This window comes from Corylus avellana, chromosome 2 (genome assembly GCF_965113065.1).
Source record: "Corylus avellana chromosome 2, dhCorAvel1.hap1.2, whole genome shotgun sequence".
Lineage (NCBI taxonomy): Eukaryota > Viridiplantae > Streptophyta > Magnoliopsida > Fagales > Betulaceae > Corylus > Corylus avellana.
Window position 1 is genome coordinate 7,277,302 of NC_142491.1, and position 20,234 is coordinate 7,297,535.

Consider the following 20,234-nt stretch of genomic DNA (forward strand, 5'->3'; position numbering starts at 1 on the left):
TGCATAGTGAGGAGGATAAATGTTAGGTTTTTTTTTAAAAAAATAAAATAAAATAAAAATAAAGGGTCACCATCCCATTACTTACTAAAATAATAGATCGTATAGGTTGATAACACAATATTTTATAACCAAAAATTTGAATTTATTTTTGAAAAACCTAGCATTTATCATTAAAAGAAAAATATATATATATATTGGGATTAATATCACTTGTACAGAGGTGATACAAATTTATGATAAAAATCTAGGACCTTGTCTTATTACTTCTATGAGATTAATGCTAAATAATATACTATGTTTTATTTTCATCTCACTAAAGTAATGTGACAGTATTCATCAACTTTTAATAAGACATTGTTAAAAAAAAAAAAAAAATTCAAGAGTTTATGTATATTGTCACATCAGCCAATAAAAAGATAGGGATATAGTTTTTAATATTATTACTTTTTAAAAATATGTAATGCTATTTAGTAGATTGTTATACGACGGTCATACATAAATAATGTTGCATCGATAAAAATTAGTTATTAATTTTTATTTTTTTAAGTGACAATCAAATGATTGATTTTTATTGTTAAACTGATTGAATTTTATTGTTATATTATTCATTTGTATAATAATTTACTAAATAACATTATTATTTAAAAATAATTGTAAGAATTATATCTTCTAATAACGAGAGAAAGAGAAAATTCATAGAACCCAATTCAGAAAAAATTTCCTACAATAATCTTTAGATTTAAATATTAACAAAATATTATATATATGATATATCAAACAATTTTTCTAAATTCAGTTTTTTTTTTGTAACTAAATTCAGTCCTCGAATGCTCTAAATTTTTACCCTTTAACTGAATTTTCAATTTTATATGATTCTATCAAAGAGCCGAGAGACTGACTCTACTGCTCTCTCTCTCTCTCTCTCTCTCTTGGATTGCTTGCAATCGGGTGTGCTTGAACTGTACGAACCGCAGCAACATCACTGAACGGTAACTACCGATCCAATTTGTCTCCGTGCTTCCATTTTTTCTCTCTTCCTTCGATTTTGCGCCACGAAAACCCTACTTTTCTTCTTCTTGTTGTTTCGAGTTATGCTTTGTTTGGCTGCCGAGAAAAGACTCGGATTCCGGTCTTTTATGGTCTTTCCGGTATACGAGCTTGTGAAATGAATGATTTTTCTTTTTCCTTGGCCTTCCCGGAAACCAGAGAGAGTGTTAGAATTGATTCCTGAAGTTTGTTGTTGAATATTGTGTTTCGTTACATTGTACTGGAATCGATTTTAGCTGTTCGAGTGAGCCTCTTTCTTTAAAAATTAATTGATTTTGTTCCCAAAATTTGAAACTGTTTTTGGAGTAAGCAATGCTTGTTCAGTATTTGTGAGTAAAAAAAATTCTCAAAATTTCAGCAATTATAAGAAAAGATAAGTTTACTTTTTTCTTCAAAATTTATATTTATATCTCATGTCTATTTTGCACCTGAAAAACCAGAATCCAGAGGCGGGCTTCATTTTCCAAATTGTAGCATAGTTGGTTCGAGAGTTGGTGGTGCTTTACCAGGGCTTTTTCGGTTGAATCTTGAATATGGTAAGCCTTCTTAGTTGGTTATTTTACTTGCTGGTTATGATTAGTAGCTTAAAATCTTTAGCCAGGTGAGTCTTGATGAAATTGAATAGAAGAGAAGCAGTATTCCTTTTTCATGAATTGTTTTTGGTTTACCACTTGATTATTTCCCCAAATCCATCCTAGTTTTATTCTGTTTGGGTCTTAAAACACTTGTAGGGATGACCTAGTTGCAAGATATGAACCTAATTATTGTCAAATTGTACAGTAGCACATGGCCACTAGATTGTTTTAAGAGGTATAGTAGCTTTAGTAATTTTTTTTTTTCCTTTAATTCTGGTTTGAAATTTAACTCATGCTGTCACGCACTGTGTGAGATTTGAACCCACGACCTTTTACCCACCACGCCAGTTTAAGGGAGTGGAAGCGCAATTTGGGCTATATCCCATTTTGGGGAAGGAAAAAGCTATTGTTGAACTTTTAGACCTTGAAGTTGCACCTAAAGTTGGAAGATGAAACTTTGGTTTCTATATTTGTCTTTAATCTCCTGTTTCATACTTATAGCTCTGGAATTGATCTTTTAGATTATACTTGTTTCTAAGGTCCCAAAATTAACTATCATAATTAGTTTTTCATCTTTGTTGTTATTGTTCTGCTACTTCGTAATCTTGGTTTCTGTGTCAATATATAGTTATGCCATCTGTTGTTTAATGCTCTCAGGAAGTGTTCAAGAGGGCCATACTACAACCTGGGCCACCTGAAAGTTTTGCACTACAGACAGTTCAGGAAGTTGTAAAACCTCAGGTAATTAATATATATACGTCTCCTATTCAAAGACTTCCTCTATACAGGACAAAGGACATTGACGAGATAAAGTTTCCATTTACATTCTGATGTTGCTATGGTTATTTAAACATAAATATAATATACGAATTCCCTTCTTTGCACTCTTCATTCTAAATTTTAGTTATATATAAGATATGCCTATCTGGGTATTATTATTGTGTAAAATTGAACAATGTAATGACGTTTGAGAGAGAATTATGATATGAAGGGCAATGCATATCTGGGGGATATGGCTTTGTATGGAATTAATTAGAACCTTCATTTTTATGTCTTCTTGGTTCTCTGTTTTCTCAATTTGGTTGATCGATATAGTGACCTTTTCCTATTTGAGTCCCGAATTTCAAGCATGAGCCCTACCTTAGTAGTTGGTTTGAGCATTCGGAGTTGTGAAAAAGTGGTGTGTGCAAACCTTCTTTGAGCTTTACTTATCCACAAAAAAAGAAAAAAGAAAGACAAATAAAAACTTCAAACCTTTATTAGGTTGCATTGTCATGTCTCCTACATGAAAGAACCCTTGTTTCAACTGGGTTCAATGCTTGTTCCTAGGTGGCGTCCTGATAGGATTAGCTTCTTGACAAGTTAATATTTAACTAGTGCTTCTGCGTGTTTCATATGAGATGATCACAACTGTCAGACATAGTTAGTCTATCAGTGGACTGCATGCTTATATTTTATTGTTAAGAGTTGGTTTTTTGAAGTCTTAACAGGTGAAATTTTTTCTCTTGACAGAAACAAACAAAACTAGCCCAAGATGAGAATCAATTGTTAGAAAATATTCTTCGGACATTGCTTCAGGAACTGGTGGTATGTTGCTTGTTCAAGAACTTTAATGATTTGTGTGGTTATACTTGTGGACTGTATATTATCCATATCCTTTTGTGCATGATCAATGGAGGGTCTGATTGGTTGTTTTTTCCCCATATGAAATTGCGTGCTTTTTAATGTGGTGCATTTGGAGAGAAAGGAACAATTGAAAATTTGACGATCGAGTGAGAACGAGCTCTCAGATCTATGAACTTGTTTTCCTAAATCTCTATCTTAGTGGATCTTTGCTACCACCATTTTCTATGTCTCTATGTATGCTCTTTTTGTTCTCTTTTTTCTCACTCTTGATTGCTGGGTGTTTTTCTTGTGCACTTGGGTTTCGCCCCTTGCACTTTTAATAAATTTCCTGTACTTATATAGAAAAAAAAAAAAAAAAAGACAGCACAAATTTATCTTTTTTGTTTTTTAATTATTATTATTATTATATTTCAAATTCAGACAGAAGATTAATGGGTACCTTTAGTTGGTCCTGGAAAAATATTTACTTTCTTCTTGTTCAAATATGGTAAAACATCATGAGAATATATTTAATATAAGTTTCCCCACTATGTTCCTTCTTTTTTGCTATTTTTTTGGAGGGCAGGGAAGCCCCTAATTTACAATGGACACCTACTTATCAACAAAAAAAAAAAAACAATGGACACCTATTCATTTTATTGACAATAATTTACTTAGCCAATTCATTATGCCCTTCTTCTATGGTCTCCAAGATATAAACTCAGTGGCAAATGTACTTTTATTGGTTAAGTTGGTTCCCCATTTCTTTGGAAGAGTATCTGGAGAGTTAAGGCTCCTTCGAGAGTGGCATTCTTTGAGTGGACGATGGTGGTAGGGAATATATTGACTTTAGATAATTTGAGGAAGAGGAAAGTCATAGTGGTGGAGTGGTGTTGTATGTGTGAAAGGAGTGGGGAGTGCATAGATCATCTTCTTCTTTACTGTGAAATTGCAAGAGAATTATTGGCTTTGATTTTTTGCCTATTTGGTGTAGAATGGGTCATGCCTAGAAGGGTAATAGAGTTATTGGCATGTTGGAGAGGGTAGTTGGGAAGTCGTAACATTTTAGAAGCCTAGAGGATGTCACCTCTGAGCTTAATGTGTTGCATATGGAGAGAGCGGAATGCAAGGTGCTTTGATGATCACTAAATTTTGTTGGAAGAGCTAAAGCATGTCATGTTCAAATCTCTTTATACATGGATAGTGCCATAGTGGCGTATAATAGTCCTCTTTTTTCTAATTTTTTGGATTTTTGTTCTTCTATTTTTCCTTAATAGGGAGTTGCTCATGTATACTTTTTGTATGCTAGGGTTGTGCCCGTCCGCACTTTTAATGAGATTGATTTACTTATATATATATAAAAAAATTATTTAGTTACCTTTTAAATTTTCTCCTGTACTTTCTTTCTTTCCTTGTTAATTTTGTTTATGAAAAAGATGCAGATGTTGTAAAAATGATCAATCTATGTGCGCTAGTAGATTCAGGAAGCATTTTCAATTAGGTGATCTGATTGGTTGGTGTTTGCACATTTAGAGGCTAGACTCATTTATCATTTAATTTTAAACTAACAATTAAACTGAGTTACTTTACTTCAATTAAATTAGGCTAATATAGTAATATGCTGTGTCCATTGTAGTTTAAAGTAGGCTGTACAGATTTCTTCGCCTTTGTTTAGCACAGTAAAAACCCACAGGAAAAAAAAGAATATATGTTTTCTTCATCAGCTGGACATGTATTATATTTTTATTCATATTGCAGTTCACTTTTGTTACTAGCTAGATTTTTCTTTGATTGACTTAAGTTTTGCTTGTATTTGGTACAGTCATCTTCAGTACAGTCAGGGGAGCAAATAATGATGTATGGGCAATCAATTGATGATGGGGAAACAACCCAGGGTCATATTCCTCGTCTTCTTGGTCTGTACATGTTTCTTCTTGCTGCAACTTTATATGAGGTGTTCCATCATCTGTTTCTAATGCTGTATGGATTGGATATGTATTGCTTTAGTTCAACATTGGTAGAGTTTTCAATGGTAACCTTAGCTAGTGATAAATTAGTTATATTATGGACTCAAGATAATTTTGAGTCGAATTGTTCTACTCATTGCCATATCATGTCATTATTGTCTTGTGAAATGCCCCAATCATTGCAGGCATTGGTGGACTGATATACAAAAGATGCGGAATCAATAACAAGAAATTTTCTTGAAATTCATCTACTTAATTTTGGTCCCCTTGGAACGAGATAAAATGGGAAATCTTTTTGATAATTATGAGGTGAAATATGTTTGAAACTTACCAGTAGGACATCTCTTTAGTGTGTAATCAGCCATCCCGCTTGCTGGTGTTGGTGTTTCTGTATATTTGGATTTGAAGGCTTCTTATTTTGGACTTCCATAGGTCTTGAAAATCTCTAATTGTCTGTATCTGTGCTGTGACTTTTTGGGGGTGTATCTTTTGACATTTTGATATGACTTTGACGTTCTTTAGGCACATAATTGAGTTAATACTACCTTTAAAATTTTGAAATCTAATAGTCACACTCTCTAATGTTATTTTTCCGGTCAGACATTGTGCTGTATCTTTGTGAGAGAGAACATGTTGAAGGTGGCATGATATTTCAACTGTTGGAAGACTTGACAGAAATGTCTACAATGAGAAACTGCAAAGATATTTTTGGTTATATAGAGAGTAAACAAGATATTTTAGGGAAGGTAACTGTGTTTTCAATGGATATATTTATTTATTTTCCTGTATTTATTTTTCTGGATTCATTAATCTCTGTAATCCTTACCTTGACTTATATTTGTTTTAAATATATTTGGCTGCATTACAAACAGCAAGAGCTTTTCGCTCGTGGGAAACTTGTGATGCTGAGAACGTGCAATCAACTTCTTCGTCGTCTATCAAAGGTTTATATAGAGGGCCATCATTCTTGTTGTTTGCCTTTTTTCTTCACCATTTTTTTTTACTTATTTTGTTTTTGATTTTTTTTTTTTTTTTATATCGAGATTTGTGCTGATATTGTAATGTGTTTGAATATCATTCTATTGATGCACATGTAGTGTTGTAGTTTGCAATGATGAACAGTGTCTCACCCCTTTTTGAATTAATATGAATCAATTTACCGTTTCATAGGAATTGATGCGATGTAGATTAGTATTCCCCATGATAGTGTGATTTCAACATATATTATCATATTTCCAACGTGCGCCCCCATCCAAAGATCAGAAAAGGAAAGGCTCGCAATGAGTCTAGGTTTCCCAAGGTTGTGCCTCCTTTTAGCCAACAGATATATGAACACATCTGAGATTGCCAAATGACATATACAATACTTGAATTCTTGATGTAGATATGAGCTGCCTAAACAAGAATTCTTTAACAGCAATCAACCAGAGCTTTTACTCACTGCATCAAAAAAATTCCATTATGAAATATGTAAATCTATTGGAAAATAAAATATATGCATGTCGGATGAAATGGTTGTTACTATCTGTCACAATAGCGAATTATTGGTACAACTGACATGGCGACACCGCCACCATCATCTCTGCCAATTTCATTCAAACCCTCTCTATTTTATTTACATTCTATATCACTGTTGCATTTGCACCACAGAATAAGTGATTTCCAGTTAAAAAACTTCGTTTGAAGTTTTGAAGGAAAGAAGAAAAGAGTATTTAAATAAGGATGATGGTTTCACTCTGGAGTTTCCCAATGTCCAGATCTATTCCTAAGTTGGACTTAGAACCTTGGCCTTAAAACAATCTCCAAAGCCAACAGGAGAGACCATAATACATTAAAGGTGGTCTCTGGTATCTAGATTCCAGTTGTGTAGATTTCTTGAAGAGCAGTCATCAATGTTCAGCTTCTCCTTACCATGTATGTGGAAGATGCAGAGTGATGGGTGGAAGGTAGTTTACTGTCTTGCTACTTGTTAGACCTTTCACACATATACAAGGGGAGCATCTTTTTAACCTATTTTGAAGCAAGTTGATTATATGAACTATGTCACCAACCAAGCAAAAGCCGTAATATTTGTGCTTCTGTTGACAAGAGGGACATGTTTAACAACAAGAATATGTAATTCTAGTCACTTTGACATTTTTTTTGAACTAAAAAGAACAGCTGATATCTTATTATTATTTTAATTATATTACTGACAGCCAAATCTTTTAACACTATTGTCATTCAAGAATCAGGATTGTTATATTTATCTTCATATTAGAAAGGAACTTCAATTGAGAAATGTAATTGTGGATCTGACCTTTCTTTTTAATGTTTTTGTATTTACATTTGTAGGCGAATGATGTGGTGTTTTGTGGAAGAATTCTCATGTTTTTGGCACATTTTTTTCCATTGTCTGAACGCTCAGGTACTTGTAGTCAACCCTGATTTTCTCGTTTATTTTGATTGCTTTTTTACTTTTTCTGCCCTATTCATGTTAGTTTGCTGATTTCATTTAATTCTTGGAAGTTTGCTGATTTCATTTAATTCTTGCAGCTGTGAATATAAAAGGAGTTTTCAACACATCAAATGAAACAAAATATGAGAAAGACCCTCCTGATGGTACATCCGTGCTAAACAGTGTCAATCTATTCCTGGTTTGTATTTACTGTGTACAGGGTTCTTCCTTGTGCTTATACACTGATCAGTTTCCTTGTTTTTTCAGGCCTTTCTATTGATTTCAACTTTTATAAGACTTTTTGGAGTTTACAGGTGAACTTTCTCTTTTGGAAGCATGATTATTTAGTTAAAGAAAAGTCATTTCTCCCACGTATCTTGCTGCCATGCTATTGAGAAGAGTCTTTGTACCTAGTGCATATAAAATAATGCCAGAACTACTCTTTTGTGATAACAAATCATGAACTTAAAGTACAAGTAGCTAATTAATAATATCTTGCGACTGAAAATTATGGAAGTCTGGTGGGCGGATGGTGCTCTAAAGCTGTTACTGGGCCTTATGGGACGAGTCTATGGAAGCATATTAGGAGGGGATGAGGTGCCTTCTCTAGTTTTGTTACTATTGTGGTGGGTGATGGCTTTCAGACCTGGTTTTGGCACGACACTTGGTGTGGGGATCGTCCTCTAAAAAGAAATCCTTTTGGAGCTTTTTTGCATTGCAAGGAATAGGGATGCTTTGGTGGCTGATCACATGTTTACTCACAATGACGAGGTGCATTGGGATGTGGCTTTAGCAAATTGGTGCATGATTGGGAGGTGGATACTGCATCTTCCTTTCTCAATGCTCTATATTCTGTTAGGAGTCAGCGAGATGAAGATAAATGTTGTTGGGTTCCTTCCAAAAGACAATCTTTTGAGGTTAGAACTTCTTTCAAAGCTCTCCTCTCCAATGTTGACTATTCTTTCCCTTGGAAGAGCCTCCAGAGGTCCAAGGCTACTTTGAGGGTAGCTTTCTTTACGTGGACAACATCTTTAGAAAAATTCTTACGATGGATAATCTCTGGGAGCTGCACATCATAGTGATAGATTGGTGTTGTATGTTCAAAAAGAGTGGGGGAAACTTCTGATCACCTCCTTTTTCACTATGATATTGCGAGACTTGTGGAATTTGACCTTTAGGATGTTTGGAGTAAAGTGGGTTAGATTGGTGTTTGGAGTTGGTGAAGTTGAGATGTAAATTGATAGAAGCAGTCTTATTTGGTCATGTTGTGCGTAAAGTGGACATAATTTAAAAGTGCTAAATACTTGGTTGTTCACAGGACATTGATACTTTCTCCCTGGGGGTTTCTTCTTGGACTGCAGAGTTTTTGGGGCTTTGTGAGCAGAAGAATAAGGAAATAAAGTTTGTACTTAGGTGATTCTATAAGTATAATTGAATTTGCATAAGATGCCCGAAGGATAAGGAAAGAAACCTATGTGGTTACATGCATAATAGAATGTGGAGGATTTTGTAATTCTTTGTTTTTTCCTTGCAAAATTGTTCGAGTGGTGGGGGAGAGGTGTTTGTGTGCACTTTTTTTCGTGTAAGTGAATCTTAATGTGCATTTGGTAGTAGCTTCTAGAAATTTTCTATTGATGATGAATATTACTTGCAAAAAAAATGGAAAAGGAAATTCTGCATTCATGATGAAACTTTGTGAACATATATTGTAAGATTTCAATCTGGGGTTTGGCTGTCAATCTGCAAGATTGGAAAGGCTTACTAGACATATATGGATGAATATATGTTTTGAACTTATTCTATTGGGGGAAACAGAAGCTGGTTAGATTAGTGGTAACAATTTTTGTTGAGACGATTGATTAGGAGTAACATCCTTTGCCAATTACAATTTCTTAGTAAGATTGACTTAACACAAGGTACAGTTAGGTTAAATGTAAGTTCAACTTGAGTAACTGAGGCTAGTAGACCTGCCTCTATTGAAATGGCAATGTAAATCTTTAGATCTTCAAAATCATTCTCCTTTCCTATTTCTTTGTTTCTGTTACTGCTTGGCTTGAAAGAAAGAGAAGGAGATAGGGGATTGTTCAACCATTGCATATTCCCACTTAATACACTCTATGATGGATGAACTAACTTTGTAAAACAAATGTCTGACCCATGCATGCAATGCTCTTGAATTCAGTGAATGTTCAATATTATTTCCAGCTCTGGATTGATTTCCATATGTAACTGAATTGAAAACTCAAAACATTCCACGAATTTCCCAAACTATTGGTGCTGTTCAACTTGATTGTGATGAGCTGAGCTTTTTTGTAGTTTGTGAATAATTATAAAGTAAAATAATGTTGGGCACCTTTTGCTCCATCAGTTTTATGATGACTTCCAGCTGCACATTATATTCATGGATCCATATGTCAGAGCTGTGAATCTGCTTGTATGATTTCCACTAACCAAAATAATCTGTGTTGCATGGAGGTTCATAGCCTTAATTGAAAATTGTTTCAGTTGGACAGCTTAGGTAGATGATATATGTGATGTTTTCATATATAAGCTGAATTTGCTGATGATTGTCTGCATGGGTTTTCAGGAATACTTTTGCAACCCTGCTTCTCTAACTCCTACTACTGCTAAATGGCAGAAATTTACATCCAGCTTAATGGTAAACCTTTCATCTGTCGATAGGTTATCTGATATACTTCGTCTTGGTTTTTTTTTTTTTTTTGGTTTTTCCTATTTCACTAGTTACCTCAATTTTTTCCCTGGATTTTGAAATGTATAGATTGTCTTGAATACCTTTGAAGCTCAACCATTAAGTGATGAAGAAGGGGATGCTAATAACTTGGAGGAAGAGGCATCAAATTTCAGCATAAAATATCTTACAAGCAGTAAACTGATGGGTTTAGAGGTAAGCAGTGACTAGAAATAATGATTCATGTAAGAATTGAAGAATAGCTTGAATCTTGATTTAAAAGGCATATATTCATTTAAATATTTTTTGGGCCACAGTTGAAGGATCCAAGTTTTCGACGCCATGTTCTTGTGCAGTGCCTCATATTGTTTGATTATCTGAGGGTAATGATAATCTGAAGGTTTTAATTTAAATTCTTATGTGTGTGCTTCTGTATTTTGGTATCGATGTAATATATAATTTAGCAGCTCCTATTTTCTTGTAGGCCCCAGGGAAGAACGAGAAAGATTTGCCATCTGAAAGCATGGTCAGTGCTTTTTCATATCTTTGTCTACTTCTTATCAAATTCATTAGTAAACAATGGAATCTTCGTACTAATGGGTGATAAGTTTTTTTTTTTGATAAGTAAATTGTATATAACAAAAAAAAGCGCAATGCACCTCTAAGTACACAAGAGAGTATACATAGGTAGCCCAAAAAAACCCAAAAAACAGACCCCAAAGAAACCCGACCCAACTATAACCACCACCAAACGAAAAAACCAAAGCAAGAACCCAAAAAACCCAAACACAGAAGCCCACAAACCCACCACCAGCCCTAAAAAAATACCAGAACCCTAATGCACCTCTGGAGGAAAGGAGAATGCATTTTTGGTTCCAACACAACCCCGACGGCGATAGTACCGCTTCGGAGAAAGTCTCTCTCTAACCTCATAGTTGATGGAGCATTCTAAATTCTTGATTTCCCGCTTCCCTTTTGCCTTAGAGGTAAAGGGCTCCCGCTCCTCTTCAATATTCGAAAAGAGATTCAAAAGACTCTTCTCATCACCTCCTTCACCATTAGACAGTCCCACACTGGAGGCGAAATTCACCGCATCTATAACCTCCTCCGAATAGTTCCCCACCCCCTTCTCGGAGGGTTCCGCTACAACGTCGGCAAACAGCTCCTTGTTTTTCTGCAACTGCTTGGCAAGATTCTCCTTCACCCTCCGGGCATACCCTATTTGAGATTTGGAAACAGAGGAATAAATCGGAGCACCACTCTCCAACATTCGAGGAAAAGGTTCGCTTAATCTCGAACCCAGCTCAGCCGCATGCTTTCCCGAAGTAGAACAAGTCAGTGAATCTTCGACTACAACCTTAGAGCCCTTTACCGACGATGAAGCCTCCTTCATCCCAGGCAGAGAGGAAGAGGAAACATTTCTAGACCTTAAAAACCCCCGACGTAGCAACCCTTTCGCCGGAGCAGTCTTAACGGGTTCAAACTCCTTCGCCGGAACAGCACCAGCTCCCACCGGAGGAGCAGAGACCACCACCGGAGACAAAGGAGAGACATGGGTACTCACCGGAGTCAACAACCAGTTCTGGGTATTCTCCGGCAACAGAGCAGCCTTCGTCGGAAAAACAGGGACCGTCGCCGTTCCAAGAGACACAGACCCCGCCGCACAAACCAGTTGAGACTCCGGATGCGCCTCCGCCAACGACAGCCCCACCAACGCAAGCTCGGAATCATCGCTAGAAACCCCGGCGATACCACCGGCGACCGGCGCAAATACCTCAGATACGCACGCCTCCCTATGATCGGCCGGAACATCCATCTCTCCCGGCGAGGCAGAACCACATTGTTGCGATTTGGGCAAATACTTAACACGATGCTTCAAACCCCTGCGCCAAGCTGTCTTGAAATACCAAGCGTGTTTGGGCTTAAGGAAAGACCCAAACTCGCGAACACCCAACCCAACTAAAAGTCCTTTAACTAACCCAGCTAGGACCCGGCCCAAAACAGAACATAAAAGACCTAGTAACGTCTTATTCTTCTTCTTCTTCTTCATATGATCCGCCGTCGGGGTAAAACATGTAGCCAGATTAGCAGGATCTGGCGACTCCAACTCCAACCAGTCCACCATCACCCGCGACTCATACTCACCGTACCCGGGCTCGAAAGAGTCCTTCACTGGGAAGAGATCAATGAGTTGCGAAGATCTAACCCTCCTCCCAACGGAAGGCTCCTCAGAACCAGCTGCCAGTCGAAGAACCTTTGCAAAGGAGTCCCCAGGGTGACATCTAGAGATGGATTCTCCCAAACCAAGCTTGAGCTGCGTCCCCGGAACATGGTGCGTAGAGGCTGTTGGACCCAACAACCTCCGCAATTCATTTGCAAACCGACGCCATCCCCTCCCTCCTCGGCCCGCAGGTAGCCAAATGATTCCTTTACGACCTCCCTCAGCAAAGACGGCCACCTCCAGGAAACTACCTGCCTTATTAACACCCCCATGCACCATCAAAGCCTTGTTGCCCTCATGGTATGACTTGGCGATATCAACCTTCAACAGAGATTGACTCTTCTCCTCGACCATATCCACCAACCATGAAGCACAAGGTTGGCTCACGAAAATTACCCCTACGAACCCTTTTCTCTTTTCCTCCAATCGAAGATCAGGACACCCTTCCTTCGCTGACAGGCAAAAGGATTTTGCTTCTATGGACAAGCGCTGTTCCATAGCGGCTGACCAGAGCCTAGCGCACAGCGCCTAAACAGCGCCGCCGCTAGGTCAGAAAACTATCTTGCTAACCTAAAAAATGTAGAGGGAGAGAATAATAAGGAGACCAAACAACGGAATAGCTATAATGGGTCTCACAAAAATTCAATGATAGATTCACTCATTCGCTATATGGGGATGGTTGAAAAATGGGTGATAAGTTCTACTGTTTTTGTACATCAACGTCCTGATTTGTGTAGTACTTCAGCATGTATACTTCAGAATTGTATATTACTGAAGACATGTTGAGATGTGTAAATATGTATTTATAATACTTTAATTTTTTTAATGATGTTCTCTTGTTGATTCCAGAAAGAGGAAATAAAATCATGCGAGGAGCGTGTGAAAAAACTACTTGAAATGACTCCACCTAAAGGGAAGGATTTTCTTCGTAAAATTGAGCATATATTAGAACGTGAGAAGAATTGGGTGAGTGTGCTTTTTAATCTGTGTGTGTCTTTCTTTTAAAATATTCTATGGAAATCACAATGGTTGCTGTCTAGCTTAATTTGTGTCAAATCTCTTTGCACTTAGGTGTGGTGGAAACGCGATGGTTGCCCACCATTTGAAAAGCAACCATTAGAGAAGAAAACAGTACAAGATGGAACTAAAAAACGGTATGTGAGTGATTGTCTCTGGTTCTTTATTGCTTTATTTTTTCAATGATAATAGATGCTGTTAGAATTTGATTTTTTTATAAGAGAAATACTTAGAAGGATAGAGAGGAACATCAATAATTTCTTTTTAATCCATGGTTCCTTACCCCAATAGTCAGTATGAGTCTATGAGACAGCAGGAGGTTTTGTGGAGGGTCCTTCACATCGGTAGTGGAATCAATCAGCTGAAAACACTGATATCTCAACTTTTTCGAATATTGTTTTCATGCTTTTTACTTTGTTGATTGCTAAATTTTAAATTAATTCTGAATTTTAAATCCACAGGTAATGAAGGTGTACAGGTTATCTTTAATATGAGCATGTAATTTCTATTTGTTTGATTGTTTCTGATCTATTCAAGGACCATAAGGTTGTACGTTATATTGTAGATAAATACAGCGCATAGCTCTGATAGATTTAGGAAGATTTCGAAGATTTAATTTGTTTTGGCAAGATTTGAGGTATTTGAGAATATTACAACTTTGGCAAATATCTTAGGGTATTAGGTATTTTAGGAGAGGACAATATGAATACTTAGGATGGTTAAGGAAACTTGTATTTTCTCCATCTAATATATTCTTTGGTAAACAAAGGGTCAACAGTCTGGGATTAATATTCTTTATTTTGGACTGTCAAGTAACTTCAAAAGAAAACTAAATGCAACATGGATGGGGTGCCCAAAACCTTGTCTGAGATGTTGTTATGCTGTGTCTACTGCTGCAGATTATGCCAATGCATGGATTCTCTTGTCACATGTGGGCGAAAGGATCAAAGAATTTGATTAGGAGACTTTCTAGTGTTACTTTGGGGCCTTTGAGATCTCTTAGTCAACTTTCTGTAGAGTCGAAAATTCTTTGTTGCAAATCCTTCATGGCTATTTGTGTACTTCATGAGGCGTTTAATTTACGACATAGAAGGCCATCCTTATATTTTAATATGGCAGTACAAACAGAAAAGTTAACTATATTTACTATGTTTTGAATGACCAAGGGTAAGATATTGGTCTCTATATCCATGTTGTTCAAGCAGAATATTGGAAATATATTAGTAAATTGGATATGGATTTAGTTAATATACCAATTGAAAAACGACTTATTAAAAATCTCTTTGTTTTCTTTTTTTTTAAAAAAAAAAACTAGAAAGTCTTTTATTTCTTTTTGGGGAAGCTAAATGTATTGTTGTGATGATGACTTCCAAGGTAGCAAAGAAAAAATGGAAAAGCTTGTTAATTGTCCACAAGTTCTGTACTGTTGATTATTCTTAAACAACAGAATTGACATCTTGTCTATATACTTTGTTAGAATTTCTCTTCTTTTTATTTTTTATGGAGTGATTATTAAAGAAGCTTTTCGGGGGGTTTTGTTGTGGGAGTAGAAGTTGCCATTTCTTGTCCAACTAGTATTCTGGTTTGGCACCGTGTAGAAGGCTTTGGCTGTGGGCTTTAGTTATTAACTTATTGTTATCTCCACCAATGTGAGTGTTGATTTGGCTCTTGAGAGAATGGTTTCTTAGGGTTTTCTGTCCACTTATATTATTGTTTAGTACAAACCAATCCAACCATTATGTTTTTGCTGCATGCCATTATTTTGTTCTTGTACCTCATGCTTAAATTCAAAATTAAGAAATTCCTAACTTTTCTGTGGCCTTTATTTTGTTCTTAGTCATTCAAATGTTGTAATTTATATTTTAAATGGTGGATATGTTTAACGGTCAATCTAGATTTACTTATAAATTGAGTACTTGTAATGATGCAGTAGACCAAGGTGGAGACTGGGAAATAAAGAACTCTCTCAGTTGTGGAAATGGGCGGATCAGAATCCGGTTTGTATTCTTTTACTGAATAATTCTGTTAGTTTTTAGTAGGCAACAAACGAACCTTAAAAAACTCTTTGTGCAAGCATACTTCAAAACCATCCATATGTTGTGCTGTGGCAACCTACAAGTTAATCTCTAGCAATATGTTGATTGTAGTGATTTAATCATTCAGTAATCACCTTTTGTTGTCATATTTTGACAATTACCATTGGAAAGTGGTTATTACTAGGCTATACTATGGGGGACCATGATGGAGTATTTATGACATGTGCAGTGATTTCCGTGGAAGTTTTCATCACTGAACTTTTAAACATTCTTCTCTAGGCTTTTGCTTCATCCAAGTTTTGAAACTCTTTTGTGACTTTTTAGAAGGTTTCCAATTTAGGCGTTAATATCGCTTGCAATGATTAGGGTCTTTGGATACCACCATGTACTGAGGCTCTGTTTTTTTTCTTCTTTCAATAGGATTTCCTTCTCGCAAAAAGACCAAACGAAAAAAAAGTCCCAATGTTAATCTTTTTAAGTAGGGATCCTCTCTCCGATCACTCTCTCAATGACCTCTTTGGTTGTAGAGGGCCACTCTTCCTCCCAAATTAAAGGATGATATATTTTGTTTGATGTCAATGTACTTTATGTCATAGAATTAGTTAAACACTTTTGGGCTATTTTTTTTATGCTTAAGGGCTTATTAACATGTCCAGAATGCTTTGACCGATCCTCAACGTGTCCGAACTCCTGCCATCATGGAATACTGGAAACCTTTGGCTGAAGATGTAAGCACCCTTGCCTCATGAAGTTCAAATTACAGATAATTTTTGTCCCTTTCATATCACTATGTTATCATGAATGTTTCTTCTTTGTATTTGAGCCTCAATTTCATCTGTCAAGTATCAGAATTAAGTCATTTTTTCTTGGAATTTCAGATGGACGCATCAGCTGGAATAGAAGCTGAATATCACCACAAAAATAGTCGGGTAAGTTTTATTTTTTAGAAATTCACATTTAATTTAGTTTGATGTTACTCTGAAGATGGTCCTGCACTCGGACGTGTTATGTATGTTTCTACTATTAATAACAATGAATTTAATATGATCTGCTAATCAAAGTAATGAATCCTTTCAAAGACTTTGCCATTTGTTTGGATGTATGCCATGGAACATGCATTTTAAATTTTAAGTGTATTTTGTGTTGACCATCGGTCTTCAACTTAATATTTAAGTGTATTTTGTTCTGAATGGTTTATCATTTTCTTCTGCAGGTTTATTGTTGGAAGGGTCTTCGATTTTCTGCTCGTCAGGACTTGGATGGATTTTCTAGAGTATGTTCAATTTTACAATTAACACATTCTTAACTTTTATGTGGTTAAACAATCGCTTAAAAAATTATGTCGTGCAAATTTGGTTGCAGTTCACCGATCATGGTATAGAAGGGGTTGTGCCGCTAGAACTTTTGCCACCTGATGTTCGGTCCAAATACCAAGCAAAACCAAATGACAAGTCTAAGCGTGCTAAGAAGGATGACACAAAGGGTGCTGCACCACAAGTTGAGGAAAATCAGGTGTCTTTCTCAATAGTTACCTTTGCAGTATTTTGTTTTCTGCTGGGATCACTATTTCAGTAAATATTGGATCATGAAATTGATATGAATTAAGGCTTAGGCGTGCCTAGATTTTAAAGGCGAGCTGTAAGGTGAAGCATTTTGCTTGCCAAATATCGGAGTGACTTGTAAAATGCAAAAAAAAGTTTTAAGATGATTATATGAAGCATAGAGGATGGGTTTATGGGATTCTGGTTTTGAGAAAGGAAAACAGGGGGGGGGGGGGGGGGGGGGGGGTGGCGCTGGGCAGAGATAACTACATCGAATCCAAGAATAAATATAGAGATATTGATGTGGATATTGTTATCAACTCAAAAATAAAATAGATTGCAATAAAATATTTTAGATGCTCAAATTAGAAGCAAAGAATGGAAATTCTCTTTGAGCATTTTATACTGTGTATTTGTAGACTAGAGACAACTGCAGAAATTTTAGATGTTGGGAAACATAAGATGGCCAGTGATCTTCAGATTTGGTCTAGTTTGATCCTTTATGCTCATGATTCAGTGTGAAATATTCCTATAAAACTCTCTTGGATGAACCACCTTTTGCATTATTCTAGTTTTTCTTCCGAAATAATCTCTTCCTTTTTTTTGGGTGAAGATTGCTACACCTGCAAGTGAAGTTGATGGCGAAGGAATCAGAGCTGATTTTGAATCCTCAGCAGCACAAATGGATGTTGATGCCACGGCAACTGGCAATATATCCCAAGGTGGCACTCCAACACCGGATGAACATCAGAAGCAAAGCTCCGACACTGATGTTGCTCAAGAGACAGGTCAGTTAGAAGCTGATGCTGAGGTTGAAGCCGGAATGATAGATGGAGAGACTGATGCAGAAGTTGATTTAGATGCTGTTGGCTGATATGCTAGAGCTGATGGAGGTTCTTGGTTGCACATAACAAAATGCTAGTCAAGTGTTAAATCTATAATTTAGAAGCTAGTGAGTATTGTATTTTTCTGACGCCACAAAAATGGCAGGGCACATTGAGTAATCTATGCCCCCAACATTGTTTTGCATCTAATGCAAGTATTCCCAGCCTGTAGGAGCCGATTTCAGTACCAAGCGCTTCTTTTGGAATTCCGCTCCATCTCAGGGCTGAATGGCAGCCTCAATCCGAGCAGAAGTGCAATGTATCTGGAAACTTGGTATCATGCATGGGTTTTGGACAAAAGGCAACTTGAAAATATTTGATTTCAGCCCCTGTAGTGAGAGACATTCATCTTCAGGAGTTAATCATTTCAGACAATTCTTCTGACCTGCTTTACTTTATGTATCCTATACACCTATACGGTATGCCTATATGCGACGATTGGTATTGAGTGCTTGGGATCTGCAGTATTCCAAAACTACAGAACCAGCTGTTTTCACTCCAGGGAAACAAACATCCAGAGGCTAGAGCAATATCCCAGACGGTTTGGAGGATATCTGGAGAAAAGGTATACCATTATGTACTCTAATCTTTTGTAGCTTCCCTTGGGGCTTGGTGTAATGCACCATGAAATCTCTGCTAGGGCACTGCTCTAATTTGTCTTGACATGGTACCCAAATTTTGTATCGAACAGTAGGAGTAGGATCTTGTTCAGATTGACCAGCAATTAATTGCCACCTGCTTTTATCTTCCGAGTTCAAATTAAAACTTCATTTGATTTAATTGACAACTGAGTTTCTTGCCTCCAGTGAAAAAATAAATAGTTAAAATTGCCTTTCCCAATCATCCCATCTCTACTGTTTATTTTTTTACAAGAGATCTATAATGAACAAGCCAAACTACATGCTTATAGTTATAGCTCTTTGATGAGTACACGCGCCTTAAAATTTCCCGAAATGCCCATCAACGTGATCAAAACATTCCGTGGCTGTCCAAGTACACTGCTAAACTTCTGATGAACAGTCAAAGAGTTCTGAATATAGAGCAAACAAGCCTCTCACTTTCCTCTGGCAAAGTTTTCAAGTCGCCCAAATCCAATCGAGCAAGGCTCACCAAAACTGGCAAGTAATGTATGTGGACTGAATATTTGATCCAACTATTTCAAGGACGTTGGATTGAATGTCCTCATCCTGTGGTCGCTTTACATGGCCATTGACAACTGCAAAAGCGTGACACGAATGGTACAATTTTATAATATTAAACTTGAAAAAAGAGGGCCAAGCTGCAGATGACAAGTGTTCCAAGGACTCAAAAAAGGGACCTCCCGAGCAGAGAACTTCATAGAAAACATAAAACTCGAAAAAACCAAAAACAAACAAAAAGTCGAAGTCTCTCTGTTCTCTCTCCTAAAAAAAAAAAACCCATAGTTTACCTCCTCCGGGCCACATGGGAGGAGGGAGCCTTGGCTCCTTCCTCCTCCTCCTCCTTCCCCTTCCGCCCTCTTCCTCTTCCCCTTCCTATCCTTCTCGCCTCTTTTGAGGCCAAATCTGTCTCTTTGGAGGCCCTATCTGCCTTTTCGAAGGCCCTATCTTACACTTTAGTTGTTTTTTCTTCTTCCAATAATCGCATCGCTCACTCCTCCACTGTAAATCCACCGTTCATCGGCGGCTTCCAGCGACGAATCGGCTCCCTTCTTGGAAATTTTGGGTTTGATTTTTTCAAAATCAGATCTATCCTTTTCAGGATGCCATCGCCATACACGCGCCCCTCCACTGTGTTCCTGGGTGTCGCAGGCGCGTGCAGTTCACGCGCCACCCTCTCAGGTGCTGCACCTCCAGTGCTTCGCCTTATCGACCTCCGTCTCCACCTCTGGTGCACCTCCGCCGTTCGATGCATCTTGTGTCTAGTTTGGTCTGGGTTTTGTTTTTTGTTGTTTTTTGTTGTGTCTCTGTACTGATAGGCTTTGAATCGTTCTCCATCAGTGTTTTTGTTTTTGTTGTGACTATCCTTCCGGTGTGTTGCAACGGTTCTTTTGGGTGCATCATTTATGGTGCATCTGTACAAACCATCTTAATTGGTGGTCAATTTTCTTGGTCTTCGTACCAAGAAAGCATAGGCCCGCGTCATTTATTTGATGCATTGCCTCTTTTTTTCTGTTTACTCATTCTGATGGAATGAGTTTTGGGGCTTACTGTTGGATTGCCCAATCATTTGTTAT

The 20,234-nt window shown here is 37.1% G+C and overlaps 1 protein-coding gene across 3 annotated transcripts; it reads left to right on the forward strand.

Moving 5' to 3' along the window:
- The first annotated feature begins 834 nt into the window (after positions 1-834).
- On the forward strand, positions 835-18,797 carry THO1 (nuclear matrix protein-like protein). 3 transcript variants are annotated; one of them, XR_015911575.1, is made up of 23 exons: positions 835-989; positions 1,488-1,583; positions 2,280-2,363; positions 3,135-3,209; positions 5,050-5,143; positions 5,795-5,940; positions 6,067-6,138; positions 7,529-7,601; positions 7,730-7,795; positions 7,899-7,945; positions 10,219-10,290; positions 10,411-10,536; positions 10,638-10,703; positions 10,805-10,846; positions 13,391-13,507; positions 13,613-13,695; positions 15,489-15,555; positions 16,251-16,322; positions 16,473-16,523; positions 16,808-16,867; positions 16,957-17,106; positions 17,749-18,087; positions 18,185-18,797. XR_015911575.1 is itself a non-coding variant. In XM_059577734.2 (22 exons), exons 2-22 carry the CDS (start codon positions 1,581-1,583, stop codon positions 18,007-18,009), a joined length of 1,827 nt encoding a protein of 608 aa, XP_059433717.2. In that variant the 5' UTR covers positions 835-989; positions 1,488-1,580; the 3' UTR covers positions 18,010-18,797. The 3 variants fall into 3 exon arrangements, 2 of the variants coding, with proteins under 2 accessions (XP_059433717.2, XP_059433718.2); XM_059577734.2 differs by having other exon boundaries at positions 17,749-18,797; XM_059577735.2 differs by lacking the exon at positions 835-989 and adding an exon at positions 1,215-1,291 and having other exon boundaries at positions 17,749-18,797.
- The last annotated feature ends 1,437 nt before the right edge of the window (positions 18,798-20,234 follow it).